Raw genomic sequence first — 14478 nt, 5'->3', positions numbered from 1 at the left:
ATTTAGATGAAGTTTAGATTTATGGACAGTGTTTAGTAGGTTTTTTATAAGTTGAAGAGATTTATATAATCTACACAAGTGGAAAACCCAAACCTCTTCCTTTTAACTTTGTAAATGCAAGTACTCTGTGTCCCCATCATCACTTACTTGTAACTTCAATCAGTTAAGTAGCCTGCAGTTTTCTGAGAATGAGCTACTGGAAAATAAAGAATAAGATTAGATAACAATGAAAATTGGATGCCATTTTAATTTGAAAATGCCTGAATTATTATTATTTTTAAAAATTTTTTTTAACGTTTATTCATTTTTGAGAGACAGGGAGAGACAGAGCATGAGCAGGGGAGGGGCAGAGAGAAAGGGAGACACAGAATCTGAAGCAGCTCCAGGCTCCGAGCTGTCAGCACAGAGCCGGACGTGGGGCTCAAACCCACGAGCTGTGAGATCATGACCTGAGCCGAAGTCAGACGCTCAACCGACTGAGCCACTCAGGCGCCCCATGAAAATGCCTGAATTATGGAGCCTAATTTCAACTTTATCATTATGATTCTCTTTATTCACTTAGGCATGGACAGCATCTAGTCCTACTGCTTTCCAGTGCTGATGCATTTGCCGTGAGTACTACAAATTTCTACTCAATCAAATTGACCTTTGTGTTAAAATGACTGTGTCTTTTAAAGGCAGGTTTAAATGTTTTCAGAAATTTGAATACTTATATACTTGGTATTTAACCTTTATCTTCTTTGAAGTTATGGGAAAAAGAAGCAAAATAAGAAAGTGTAAGGGCTTGAGTAGGGCTGATGTGCATGAGGCTATTTTTTTTTTTTTAATGAATCACTGCTTTGGATGGTTTATGGGTAGGTCATTAATAAGGCTTGTTGTTTTCCATGTGCCCTTGCTCACTCTCCAGTTCCATCCATGTTGCTACAAAGGGCCATATTTCATTCTTTCTCATTGCCACGTAGTACTCCATTGTGTATATAAACCACAATTTCTTTATCCATTCATCAGTTGATGGACATTTAGGCTGTTTCCATAATTTGGCTATTGTTGAGAGTGCTGCTATAAACTTTGGGGTACAAGTGCCCCTATATAACAGTACTCCTGTATCCCTTGGGTAAATTCCTAGCAGTGCTTTTGCTGGGTCATAGGGTAGATCTATTTTTAATTTTTTGAGGAACCTCCACACTGTTTTCCAGAGTGGCTGCACCAGTTTGCATTCCCACCAACAGTGTAAGAGGGTTCCCGTTTCTCCACATCCTCTTCCGTTTCTCCACATAGTTTCCTGATTTGTTCATTTTGGCCACTCTGACTGGCGTGAGGTGATATCTGAGTGTGGTTTTGATTTGTATTTCCCTGATGAGGAGTGACGTTGAGCATCTTTTCATGTGCCTGTTGGCCATCCGGATGTCTTCTTTAGAGAAGTGTCTATTCATGTTTTCTGCCCATTTCTTCACTGGGTTATTTGTTTTCCGGGTGTGGAGTTTGGTGAGCTCTTTAGAGATTTTGGATACTAGCCCTTTGTCTCACATGTCATTTGCAAATATCTTTTCCCATTCCATTGGTTGCCTTTTAGTTTTGTTGGTTGTTTCCTTTGCTGTGCAGAAGCTTTTTATCTTCATAAGGTCCCAGTAATTCATTTTTGCTTTTAATTCCCTTGCCTTTGGGGATGTGTCAAGTAAGAAATTGCTGCAGCTGAGGTCAGAGAGGTCTTTTCCTGCTTTCTCCTCTAGGGTTTTGATGGTTTCCTGTCTCACATTCAGGTCCTTTATCCATTTTGAGTTTATGTTTGTGAATGGTGTGAGAAAGTGGTCTAGTTTCAATCTTCTGCATGTTGCTGTCCAGTTCTCCCAGCACCATTTGTTAAAGAGACTGTCTTTTTTCCGTTGGATATTCTTTCCTGTGTTGTCAGGATTAGTTGGCCATATATTTGTGGGTCCAATTTTGGAGTCTTTATTCTATTCCATTGGTCTATGTGTCTGTTTTTGTGCCAATACCATGCTGTCTTGATGATGACAGCTTTGTAGTAGAGGCTAAAGTCTGGGATTGTGATGCCTCCTGCTTTGGTCTTCTTCTTCAAAATTACTTTGGCTATTCAGGGTCTTTTGTGGTTCCGTACAAATTTTAGGATTGCTTGTTCTAGCTTCGAGAAGAATGCTGGTGCAATTTTGATTGGGATTGCATTGAATGTGTAGATAGCTTTGGGTAGTATTGACATTTTGACAATATTTATTCTTCCAATCCATGAGCAGGAATGTCTTTCCATTTCTTTATATCTTCTTCAATTTCCTTCATAAGCTTTCTATAGTTTTCAGCATACAGATCTTTTACATCGTTGGTTAGGTTTATTCCTAGGTATTTTATGCTTCTTGGTGCAATTGTGAATGGGATCAGTTTCTTGATTTGTCTTTCTGTTGCTTCATTATTAGTGTATAAGAATGCAACTGATTTCTGTACATTGGTTTTGTATCCTGCAACTTTGCTGAATTCATGTATCAGTTCTAGCAGACTTTTGGTGGAGTCTATTGGGTTTTCCATGTATAATATCATGTCATCTGCAAAAAGTGAAAGCTTAACTTCACCTTTGCCAATTTTGATGCCTTTGATTTCCTTTTGTTGTCTGATTGCTGATGCTAGAACTTCCAGCACTATGTTAAACAACAGTGGTGAGAGTGGGCATCCCTGTCGTGTTCCTGATCTCAGGGTAAAAGCTCTCAGTTTTTCCCCATTGAGGATGATGTTAGTTGTGGGCTTTTCATAAATGGCTTTTATGATGTTTACGTATGTTCCTTCTTTCCCGACTTTCTCGAGGGTTTTTATTAAGAAAGTGCTGAATTTTGTCAAATACCTTTTCTGCATCAATTGACAGGATCATATGTTTCTTTTCTTTTCTTTTATTAATGTGATGTATCACATTGATCGATTTGCGAATGTTCAACCAGCCCTGCAGCCCAGGAATGAATCCCACTTGATCATGGTGAAGAATTATTTTTATATGCTGTTGAATTCAATTTGCTAGTATCTTATTGAGAATTTTTGCATCCATATTCATCAGGGATATTGGCCTGTAGTTCTCTTTTTTGCTGGATCTCTGTCTGGTTTGGGAATCAAAGTAATACTGGCTTCATAGAATGAGTCTGGAAGTTTTCCTTCCCTTTCTATTTTTTGGAATAGCTTGAGAAGGATAGTTATTATCTCTGCTTTAAACGTCTGGTAGAACTCCCCTGGGAAGCCGTCTGGTCCTGGACTCTTATTTGTTGGGAGATTTTTGATGACTGATTCAATTTCTTCTCTGGTTATGGGTCTGTTCAAGCTTTCTATTTCCTTCTGATTGAGTGTTGGAAGAGTGTGGGTGTTTAGGAACTTGTCCATTTCTTCCAGGTTGTCCAGTTTGTTGGCATATAATTTTTCATAGTATTCCCTGATAATTGCTTGTATTTCTGAGGGATTGGTTGTAATAATTCCATTTTCATTCATGATTTTATCTATTTGGGTCATCTCCCTTTTCTTTTTGAGAAGCCTGGCTAGAGGTTAATCAATTTTGTTTATTTTTTCAAAAAAACAACTCTTGGTTTCATTGATCTGCTCTACAGTTTTTTTAGAATCTATATTGTTTATTTCTGTTCTGATCTTTATTATTTTCCTTCTTCTCCTGGGCTTAGCCTGTCTTTGCTGTTCTGCTTCTATTTCCTATATGTGTGTGGTTAGATTTTGTATTTGGGATTTTTCTTGTTTCTGGAGATAGGCCTGGATTGCAATGTATTTTCCTCTCAGGACTGCCTTCACTGCATCCCAAAGCATTTGGATTGTTGTATTTTCATTTTCGTTTGTTTCCATATATTTTTAAATTTCTTTTCTAATTGCCTGGATGAGCCATTCATTCTTTAGTAGGGTGTTCTTTAACCTCCATGCTTTTGGAGGTTTTCCAGACTTTTTCCTGTGGTTGATTTCAAGTTTCATAGCATTGTGGTCTGAGAGTATGCATAGTATGATCTCAATTCTTGTATACTTACGAAGGGCTGTTTTGTGACCCATTATGTGATCTATCTTGGAGAATGTTCCATGCGCACTCAAGAAGAAAGTATATTCTATTGCTTTGAAGTGCAGAGTTCTAAATATATCTGTCAAGTCCATCTGATCCAATGTATCATTCAGGGCCCTTGTTTCTTTATTGACCGTGTGTCTAGATGATCTATCCATTTCTGTAAGTGAAGTATTAAAGACCTGAAGGTGCCCTCAGGTCTAATTTGCCCTCACAGACAGCAAATATATGGGTCTTGTTTTTTTAATCCATTCTGATACCCTATGTCTTTTGGTTGGAGCATTTAGTACATTTACATTCAGTGTTATTGTAGAAAGATGTCTGTAGGTTTCATGCTTGTAGCGATGTCTCTGGTACTTTGTCTCACAGGATCCCCCTTAGGATCTCTGTAGCGCTGGTTTAGTGGTGACGAATTCCTTCAGTTTTTGTTTGTTTGGGAAGACCTTTATCTCTCCTTTTATTCTAAATGACAGACTTGCTGGATAAAGGATTCTCGGCTGCATATTTTTTCTGTTCATCACATTGAAGATCTCTTGCCATTCCTGTCTGGCCTGCCAAGTTTCAGTAGAGAGATCAGTCATGAGTCTTATAGGTCTCCCTTTATGTGTTAGAGCACGTTTATCCCTAGCTGCTTTCAGAATTTTCTCTTTATCCTTGTATTTTGCCAGTTTCACTATGATATGTCATGCAGAAGATCGATTCAAGTTATGTCTGAAGGGAGTTCTCTGTGCGTCTTGGATTTCAATGCCTTTTTCCTTCCCCAGATCAGGGAAGTTCTCATCTATTATTTCTTCAAGTACCCCTTCAGCACCTTTCCTTCTCTCTTCCTCCTCTGGAATACCAATTATGCGTAGATTATTTCTCTTTAGTGCATCACTTAGTTCTCTAATTTTCCCCTCATACTCCTGGATTTTTTTAATCGTTTTCTCAGCTTCTTCTTTTTCCATAATTTTATCTTCTAGTTCACTTATTCTCTCCTCTGACTCTTCAATCCGGGCCATATTTGTCTCCATTTTATTTTGCAGCTCATTAATAGCATTTTTTAGCTCCTCCTGGCTGTTCCTTAGTCCCTTGATCTCTGTAGCAATAGATTCTCTGCTGTTCTTTATACTGTTTTCAAGCCCAGCGATTAATTTTAAGACTATTATTCTAAATTCACTTTCTGTTATATTGTTTAAATCATTTTTGATCAGTTTGTTAGCTGTTGTTATTTCTTGGACGTTTTTCTGAGGGGAATTCTTCTGTTTCATCATTTTGGATAGTCCCTGGAGTGGTGCGGGACTGTGGGGCACTTCCCCTGTGCTGTCTTGAATAACTTGCGTTGGTGGGCGGGCCACAGTCAGACCTGATGTCTGCCCCCAGCCCACCACTGGGGCCACAGTCAGACTGGTGTATGCCTTCTCTTCCCCTCTCCTAGGGGCGGGATTCACTGTGGGGTGGTGTGGCCCATATGGGCTACTTGCACACTGCCAGCCTTGTGGTGCCAGGGATCTGGCGTATTAACTGGGGTGGATTGGCAAGGTGCACAGGGGTGGGAAGGGCAGGCTCAGCTCGCTTTTCCTTCAGAGATCCACTTCAGGAGGGGCCCTGTGGCACCGGGAGGGAGTCAGACTGGCCGGAGGGATGGGTCCGCAGAACCACAGTGTTGGGTGTTTGCGCGGTGTAAGCAAGTTCCCTGGCAAGAACTGGTTCCCTTTGGGATTTTGGCTGGGGGATGGATTAGGGAGATGGCGCTGGCGAGCGACTTTGTTCCCCGCCAACCTGAGCTCTGTCATCTGCGGCTCAACAACTCTCCCTCCCATTGTCTTCCAGCCCTCCTGTTCTCTGAGCAGAGCTGTTAATTTATAACCTTCCAGATGTTAAGTCCTGCTGGCTATCAGAACTCACGCAGTCCGGCCCCTCTGCTTTTGCAAGCCAGACTCCGGAGCTCTGTCTTGCCAGGTGGGCTACACCTCCACCCCGGCTCCCTCCCACCAGTCCGTGTAGCACACACCGCCTCTCCGCCCTTCCTACCCTCTTCCGTGGGCCTCTCATCTGTGCTTGGCTCTGGAGACTCCATTCTGCTAGTCTGCTGGCAGTTTTCTGGGTTATTTAGGCAGGTGTAGGTGGAATCTAAGTGATCCACAGGAAGCGGTGAGCCCAGCGTCCTCCTACACTGCCATCTTCCCCCAATATTCAAGTTTATTATTTTAAAAAGCTGTTTGGGGGCGCCTGGGTGGCGCAGTCGGTTAAGCGTCCGACTTCAGCCAGGTCACGATCTCGCGGTCCGGGAGTTCGAGCCCCGCGTCAGGCTCTGGGCTGATGGCTCAGAGCCTGGAGCCTGTTTCCGATTCTGTGTCTCCCTCTCTCTCTGCCCCTCCCCCGTTCATGCTCTGTCTCTCTCTGTCCCAAAAATAAATAAACGTTGAAAAAAAAAAAATTAAAAAAAAAAAATAAATAAAAAAAAAATAAAAAGCTGTTTGTTAAATGTACATGGTTTAAAAATCACCTGAAGTGCTTTTAAGGCTAAATACAGTATTCCTTTCCACATTATTCTTCACTCTAGCCTATTTCCACACTCAACTGCTTTTAAGAGTCTTAGCTTTCTTTTCTTGTTTCCATATTTAAAGTACGTGGTTTGTGTTTGGTGGTTCTTTTTAATCATTAAGAAGACACAATAGTATGATGTAGCTCTTTTTTTCTAATAAGAAATGCATTAAGATGTAAACTTTCTGTTAAGGATATCTCAAAGAGTGTATTGATAAGAAGGCCAAGGTTAGAAGTTTGGTGTATACGTTGGCCAGTTATCTTTTGTGTGTTCCATAAGTAGACACTACAACCGTAACTTTTGTCAGCTTTTCATATGTGTAGTCTGTTGACTTCAAACTTTTCAGAAAATAGATAAGCAAGGAAAAAGCCAGGTGCCTATTATAAAGTTGCTGACAGTGGTAGAAATACAGGATTTAAGAAGTGAAATAATGACCTGTCCATAGGAATCATAACAAACCTTTGCAGAGTTCTTTTCCAACTCTAGAAACAAAATTCTCAGCAAGGGACCACCAGTAGGAATATAACTGGAATTTACAAAATGTTGCACACTCTATTAGGAAGGATTGTTTTACTTTGTTTTGTTATTTAAGTTTTGGCACAAGGGGAAATAACAAAGTGACTCAAGGTCTATTGGGTATTTTGTTTAAGGAAAAGTTATGGAAGACTTTTTGATTTGGAGGACATTTGCATTATTGATACTACATTGTAAAATAGTTCCAACACTATTATTTCAAAGTGGTAGTAAGTAGAAAAATTTATAAGGGCTATGTATGTATTGGCAATATAAAAAAAAGAAAGAGGTAGGAAGGAAGATAATACTTTTTTTCCAATTGTAAAAGAATAATTTATTATCTGTCATTTGTTTTCCCTCTGAACCATGCCAGATATAGCTCTGTTTTTTTTTTATTAAGTATTTTATTGTGGTAAGAACAAAAAACAGGAGATCTACCCTCTTAAATTTTTAAGTGTAAAATACATTATTGTTGACTATAGGTACAGTCTTGTATATAGCAGATCTCTAGAGGTAATTCATCTTTCTAAACTGAGATTTTATGCTACTTGATTAGTAACTCCCCATTATATTCCCCAGCTCCTGTCAAACACCATTCCACTCTGATTCTATGAATTTGACAGTTTTAGATACATCATATAAGTGGAATCATACAGTATTTATCTTTCTGTGACTGGCTTATTTCACTTAGCATAATGTCTTTAAGACTCACCCATGTTGTCACATATTGCAGAATTTCCTTCTCTTTAGAAATCTAATATTCTATTATATGCATATACCATATTTTCTTTATCCATTCTTGGAGGGTAATAAGAGAAGTAACAAAACATACTAAAGATTGACTTATGTATTGAAAATTGTAAATCAGTACTGTTAACAGAAATTTCTGTGATAATGGAAAATGTTCTGTATATGCTCTGTCCAGAATAGGAGCCACTAGCCACATGTGGCTTCTGAGCACCTGAAATGTGGCTATTGTAACTGGGAAAATAAATTTTAACTATTATTTCATTTTAATTAATTAAATTTAAGTGCTAGGTGTGGCTAATGGCTACAATATTGGACAGTGAAGTTTTACAGAAAGTATCACATATAGGCATGGCATCTTCTTTTTTTCTTGTAAATATAATTGTGTTGTTCAATTTTTAATGTGTTTGAGAAGACATAAATATAACTTGTATTTCAGTTGTGAAAACAGAAAGGAAAAAAATTATAAAAGGAATGCAACAAAGAACCAATATGTGTATTGTCTGAGAATTACTTAATAGAAAATATGCTGCTGGTATAATACCATCAAATTACATATATATATATATATATATATATATATATATATAATAAAAATAAAAAATTTAACATATTCACACTAAGCTATAGAACATGAAGATATGCTACTAACTTAATACCGTTGAATAGTGTGAATATATACTTAGAGATACATGATATATATTATATTTGATATGAAATAATAATATATACTAAAGTTAACCCTAGAAGATGTATCATAATTTTGATGAAAATTAAGGATGAATTTCAAATTGTGATCTTATGGCACATTCACACTATCTATCAATAAAGATTCATTGATAGAGAAAAGAACAGAGAATGAAAGAGGGCAAAGACCCATTAAAATAACTCAGGGTCTCTTAGGAGGCAGGATGCTACTTGGTAAAACTGTGAAGAAGGAACAAAACAATTCTTGAATTCTGTCCTTTTCAGTATTTTGCAATAGGATGAACCAGAATTGACAGATGTCTGCATTTAGTAATGAGAATTTGTTTTGTGCAGCATTCTAATAATGAAAAGGTGTTAATGAATGATTGATGTTCTTGTAAAGTAAGACTACAAAAGGATTGAAATAGAATTTTCCACAAGATAGATGATGAACATTGGAGTGAAATAGATGTAGGTTCAAACTTCCTCTTTGTTGCTTACTTGTGTGACTTTGGATGAGTGACCTAATCTTTCTGACACTTAGAGTTTCCTTGTCAATGAATTAGAGTGAATAAAAATAATCATTTTCAAGGGCTTTGGAGGGGCACTTGGGTGGTTCAGTCAGTTAAGTGTCCAACTCTTGATTTTGATTCAGGACATGATCTCAAGGTTTGTGGGATTGAGCCCTGCATCAGGCTCTGCACTGACAGTGTGGAGCCTGCTCGGGATCTCTCTCTCTCTCTCTCTCTCTCTCTGCACCTCCCCTGTTCATGCATGTGTGTGTTCTCTCCCTCTCTCAAAATAAATAAATGAACTTTAAAAAAAAAGGACTTTGGAGATGATGAAATGAGATAACGAATATTAGGCACTATACAAAATGTTTGATATATAAAGTAAGCCCTCAAAAGCTAGTTAACATTAACTACTGATGAAAATAATTTATAAGTTAGAACCAGAATTTTCTGTTTCAGAGCATTGAGAATGCCATGTGGTATATTTCAGTACCGTGATGAAAATATGACTTACAAAATGCTTATGAAAAAGATATACTCTCCAAATACAGATGAATGGAGGTATGGGCAATTCCTGAGAGAAAAGTATGAAATTTATGAAGGAGGTTATTAAAGACGGTGTGAAATTTTATTGTAATTTAAAATTTTGGTGGGGCGTGGTGCCTGGGTGGCTCAGTCGGTTAAGCATCTGACTTTGGTTCGGGTCATTATCTCACAGTTCATGAGTTCAAGCCCTGCGTTGGACTCTGTGCTAATAGCTCAGAGCCTGGAGACTGCTTTGGATTCTGTGTCTCCCTCTTTCTCTCTGCTCATCCCTTGCTCAGACTCTGTTTCTATCTTTCAAAAAAATAAATAAAAATAAAATAAAATAAAATAAAATAAAATAAAATAAAATCTTAGGAGGAAAATGATTAAAATGGAGGAAATGCTGCTTAAAAAAATGAAGTTTTATGGATTGGGAACAAAGCTTGAATTGATGGGAAGTAGAACTGGAGAAACTAGTTCATGGTAGAATGCCCAAATGCTCTTAGGCTTTCTGGGAACAAGCAAAGATAAAATAATTCATTATGATCACTGGGGTCCCACATACAAAAGAGATAAACTCCACTAAAAGCTTCTCTGAATGCTTTTTATGTGCTGTAACATCCCAGTCATGAAAGAAGAAACTTTCAAGAAGTGGCAAGAAATCAGAAATCAATGAGATACTTATATGTGCTGTATATGTATTATTTACAAAGTCTTCTACTAATCCATCTCTGAAGTGTTCTTCTTAACCTTTTCCTGTTTGATTTCTAATAGGAGAACTCTACCCTTGCAGCTCCTTTTTCTCAAATGTGTTTTTTTCTTAAATTGTTTTATTTTGGCAATTACCTGTTGAAATTAGTTAATGGGATCTTCTTATTCTTCATGATTTCTATGCAGCATGTGACATTGATGATAATTTATTTCTTCTTTAGATTCTTTTCAGGATTTTCCTTTTTTCCCTCTGATTAGCCCTTTGTGATCTCATTCTTTTCTTTTCTCCCACTTTTCCAAATATGTCTTCTCTTTGTTTTTGCTGTAAGGTCTCTTGGCTTTATATTCTCCATGATGGCCATCTGATGCTCTCTCATGCCTTCAATCTTCATTTCTATTCAGATTTCTCCAACACCTACATATCTGGGCCTAAGTTATCTCAGGAGCTTTAGTCCTACATTCCTACTAATGTTTATTGGACATCTGTACCTGGGTGTCCTGATAACAACTCAAACTTAATATTTCTGAAACTAACCTATCAATTCCCAGGTTTTGGTTGTGCCTTCTTTCCTTCTAAAATTGTAGCATTATTTTCTAAATCAGGCAGACCGGAAACTTCTGCTGTTTGTCCCATCTCCCTTGCCCCTCATATATACTTAGTTGCTATATTTTGTAACTTTTCAGAGTTTTGCCATAGGCAAGTCTGTGAAGCAGTGTGAATGAGGCTACACATTCTGACTATATATTGAACCAAACTTAGCAAATAGTGGTTAGAAGATCCATTAGAACTCTAGGCATTTATTGGTAGTAGGTCAGTCACAAGAGGGTGAGTATTGGAAATAAACCCTGGCTGGATGATGATGATGATGATGATGATGATGATGATGATGGTGTGGTGGTGGTGGTTAGAGGGAGAGCACGTGAGCAGGGAAAGGGGTAGAGGGAGAGAGAGAGAGAGAGAGAGAGAGAGAGAGAGAGAGAGAGAGAGAATCTTAAGCAGGATCCACACTTAGCATGGAGCCTTATGCAGAGCTCAATCCCATGACTCTGGGATCATGACCTGAGCCAAAACCAAGAGTGGGATGCTCAACCAACTAAGCCACCCAGGCACCCCAGGCCTGTCTGGATTATTAAAATAGGAAGTGATTAAATATGGAGAGAGGAAAGAGCCATGGCCTAGGTAATTGGGCATTCACATTATATGCAACCTCTTGACAACTGCAGTGCTTGAGCCAAGTCTCTCAGAATGAGTTCTCTGTATTGCTTTGTTAGAGTTCTGTGGATAGCAACACCTCTGTAACCATCTCTGAATATCCTAGCAGACTTCCAATCGCTAGGGAAGAGATATAATGATAAGAGATATAAATGGGAAAAGAGAAAAACATTTAGTTAAAAATTAAGATATGATTAATTTGTTTTTTTTCCTGCTATAAAACATGTGAAAAATAGAATGGAAAAGAAAAATAGAATAGAAAAGAACTAATTTGAAGAATAAACTGGATCTTCTGAGAGGCCCAGAATAATGTGTAGAATAGTGTTGTATTTTGTCACTTTCCTGATTTTTATAACTAGAGAGGCTACATTTTGTTAGCTGCTTTCCTCCACCACACTTCCTGGCATCTCAAGGTCAAGTTCTTGTCATTTGTTTTTTAAGTCCCTCCTTCTCCCCAGTGGATTGATAACAATATAGTAAGGCCTATTTGTGCAATATCTTTTTTTTTATTTAAATATAACAAATGCATTTTTGTATCTTGCCTTAATGACAAGTTTGCAAATTGCCAATCTTTGGTCTTTCTCTCCCTCCCAATTTTTCATGGTGGTAATTAAGGACTGTAAATTTCACTTTATCATTTGTGTTAGAAATGGTAGCATAAATCATAGTAATAGCACCGTTTATTTCAGTAATGCCAGCCTGCCTGCAAATCACTTGTAAATTGGTTCCATGGATGTACCTCTATCAAATTAATCAAAAAACCACCTGCATACATTTCCTGAGCTTATTTCAAAGGCTTAGTAACAGTAAGGAAGAAAGACCATTACTGACCTTTCCATTTTTATTTATTCATAAGTTCTGAATGGCTCATGCATGTTTTCATTTTGAACCCTGGCTACCATCTAACATCTAACTGAACAGTTTATGTAGTTCTTTTTGTTTTTAAACACAGGTTGCGATTTGTCCCCAAATAATATGCCTGACAGATGGTCCTACTGTGTTCCATACACAGTAATAATAATATTTGATTAGACACAAAATTTTATGCTATTTAAGAATTTGTGAGAAGTAATGCTTTTGTGCTAAAAAAAAGCATTTTCAAGTGAGCATAATAGTTTTCAGTATTGGGAACTTGAGCAACAGTCATTTATGTTTGTCTCCTTGTACTCAAGAAGGTGACTCAATGTATCATTCTGAATATGAAGGAAAAGGGAGAATCATTCTTTATGTTTTGACCTTATGTACCTGTTTATGCTCCCTGGAGCAAAAGCTAAGACAACTCTAGTCCATATGAGTGCTTCATTGTACTGTTTTTATAACATGTTGAGTTCTGTTCTGGATATGGTATGTCCTTTTGGGTAATTCCTGATGTATGATATTCATACCTGGCTTACCTCTTACTTATTGGTCCTACCCTAAAAGGAGAAGGGAATTTAAATTTAGTAATAGCTTACTCTTAGTCTTACCCAAACTCAAATATGACAAAAAGTAGATTATTTATTTTAATTTTACATTTGGAACTACAAAATGAGACAAAATCAAGTTCTAGGGCTCAAATGAAAAAAAAATACTAATAATAAACACAATATATAACTTTATATTTTTATGTATACTTTTCTCCTCTTTCTGTTTCTGGTATATAAACCTGGTTTTGAGAAATCATTATCTGTATATAAATTCAATATTTTGGTGGGTTTTATACATTGTAGACCCTTCACGGTTAGCATACAGTTAGCATAAGAAATCAGAAATTAGTATGGGTTTAATTTTCATAAACAGCATGCTTTTACATCTAATTAAGATGATGACAAATTTTCTTTAAATTCCTTTTTTTGATGTTTATTTATTTGTTTTGAGAGGGAGAGAGAGCATGCACACAAGCAGGGAAGGGGCAGAGAGAGAGGGAGAGAGAGAAAACCCAAGCAGGTTCTGTGCTGCCAGCACAGAGCCCGATGTGGGGCTTGAACCCACCAACTGCGAGATCATGACCTGAGCTGAAACCAAGAGTTGGATGCTTACTGATGGAGCCACGCAGGTGCCTCTCCTTTACATTCTTAATAGTTATATCTAGTGTTACTCTTTGTATATACTCGACTATAGTCTCTGTACTATTTACTAGTCTATATTGAAGATTTCACATTTGGAAAGTCAGAATAATAGTCTTTCTTTAAAATTTTTTTTTTTAATATTTATCTTTATTTATTTATTTTTTTTTTATTTTTTTTTTAATGAAATTTATTGACAAATTGGTTTCCATACAACACCCAGTGCTCATCCCAAAAGGTGCCCTCCTCAATACCCATCACCCACCCTCCCCTCCCTCCCACCCCCCATCAACCCTCAGTTTGTTCTCAGTTTTTAACAGTCTCTTATGCTTTGGCTCTCTCCCACTCTAACCTCTTTTTTTTTTTTTTTTCCTTCCCCTCCCCCATGGGTTCCTGTTAAGTTTCTCAGGATCCACATAAGAGTGAAACCATATGGTATCTGTCTTTCTCTGTATGGCTTATTTCACTTAGCATTACACTCTCCAGTTCCATCCACGTTGCTACAAAGGGCCATATTTCATTTTTTCTCATTGCCACATAGTACTCCATTGTGTATATATACCACAATTTCTTTATCCATTCATCAGTTGATGGACATTTAGGCTCTTTCCATAATTTGGCTATTGTTGAGAGTGCTGCTATGAACATTGGGGTACAAGTGCCCCTATGCATCAGTACTGCTGTATCCCTTGGATAAATTCCTAGCAGTGCTATTGCTGGGTCATAGGGTAGGTCTATTTTTAATTTTCTGAGGAACCTCCACACTGCTTTCCAGAGCGGCTGCACCAATTTGCATTCCCACCAACAGTGCAAGAGGGTTCCCGTTTCTCCACATCCTCTCCAGCATCTATAGTCTCCTGATTTGTTCATTTTGGCCACTCTGACTGGCGTGAGGTGATACCTGAGTGTGGTTTTGATTTGTATTTCCCTGATAAGGAGCGACGCTGAACATCTTTTCA

General features: G+C 37.8%; 1 protein-coding gene across 6 annotated transcripts in view; it reads left to right on the top strand.

Annotated features, from left to right (window-relative positions):
- The window catches only part of CB1H4orf33 (chromosome B1 C4orf33 homolog), a 131860-nt gene that overhangs the window by 95638 nt on the left and 21744 nt on the right, over positions 1-14478 (top strand). For 2 of the 6 annotated variants that reach the window (XR_003968350.1, XM_030313079.1), the window contains exon 8: positions 563-611. The exons of the other annotated variants lie outside the window; for them this stretch is intronic. Coding sequence is in view for 1 of the 2 variants with exons in the window: in XM_030313079.1 (XP_030168939.1) it covers positions 563-579 (17 nt within the window). In the remaining variant the exon portion in view is untranslated. The remainder of the gene's footprint in view (positions 1-562; positions 612-14478) is intronic. 6 annotated transcript variants of the gene reach the window in all.

The sequence above is a fragment of the Lynx canadensis genome, chromosome B1 (assembly GCF_007474595.2).
Source record: "Lynx canadensis isolate LIC74 chromosome B1, mLynCan4.pri.v2, whole genome shotgun sequence".
NCBI classification, from domain to species: domain Eukaryota; kingdom Metazoa; phylum Chordata; class Mammalia; order Carnivora; family Felidae; genus Lynx; species Lynx canadensis.
Note: the sequence above shows the minus strand (reverse complement) of the source record. Positions and strands in the feature narration are given on the sequence as shown.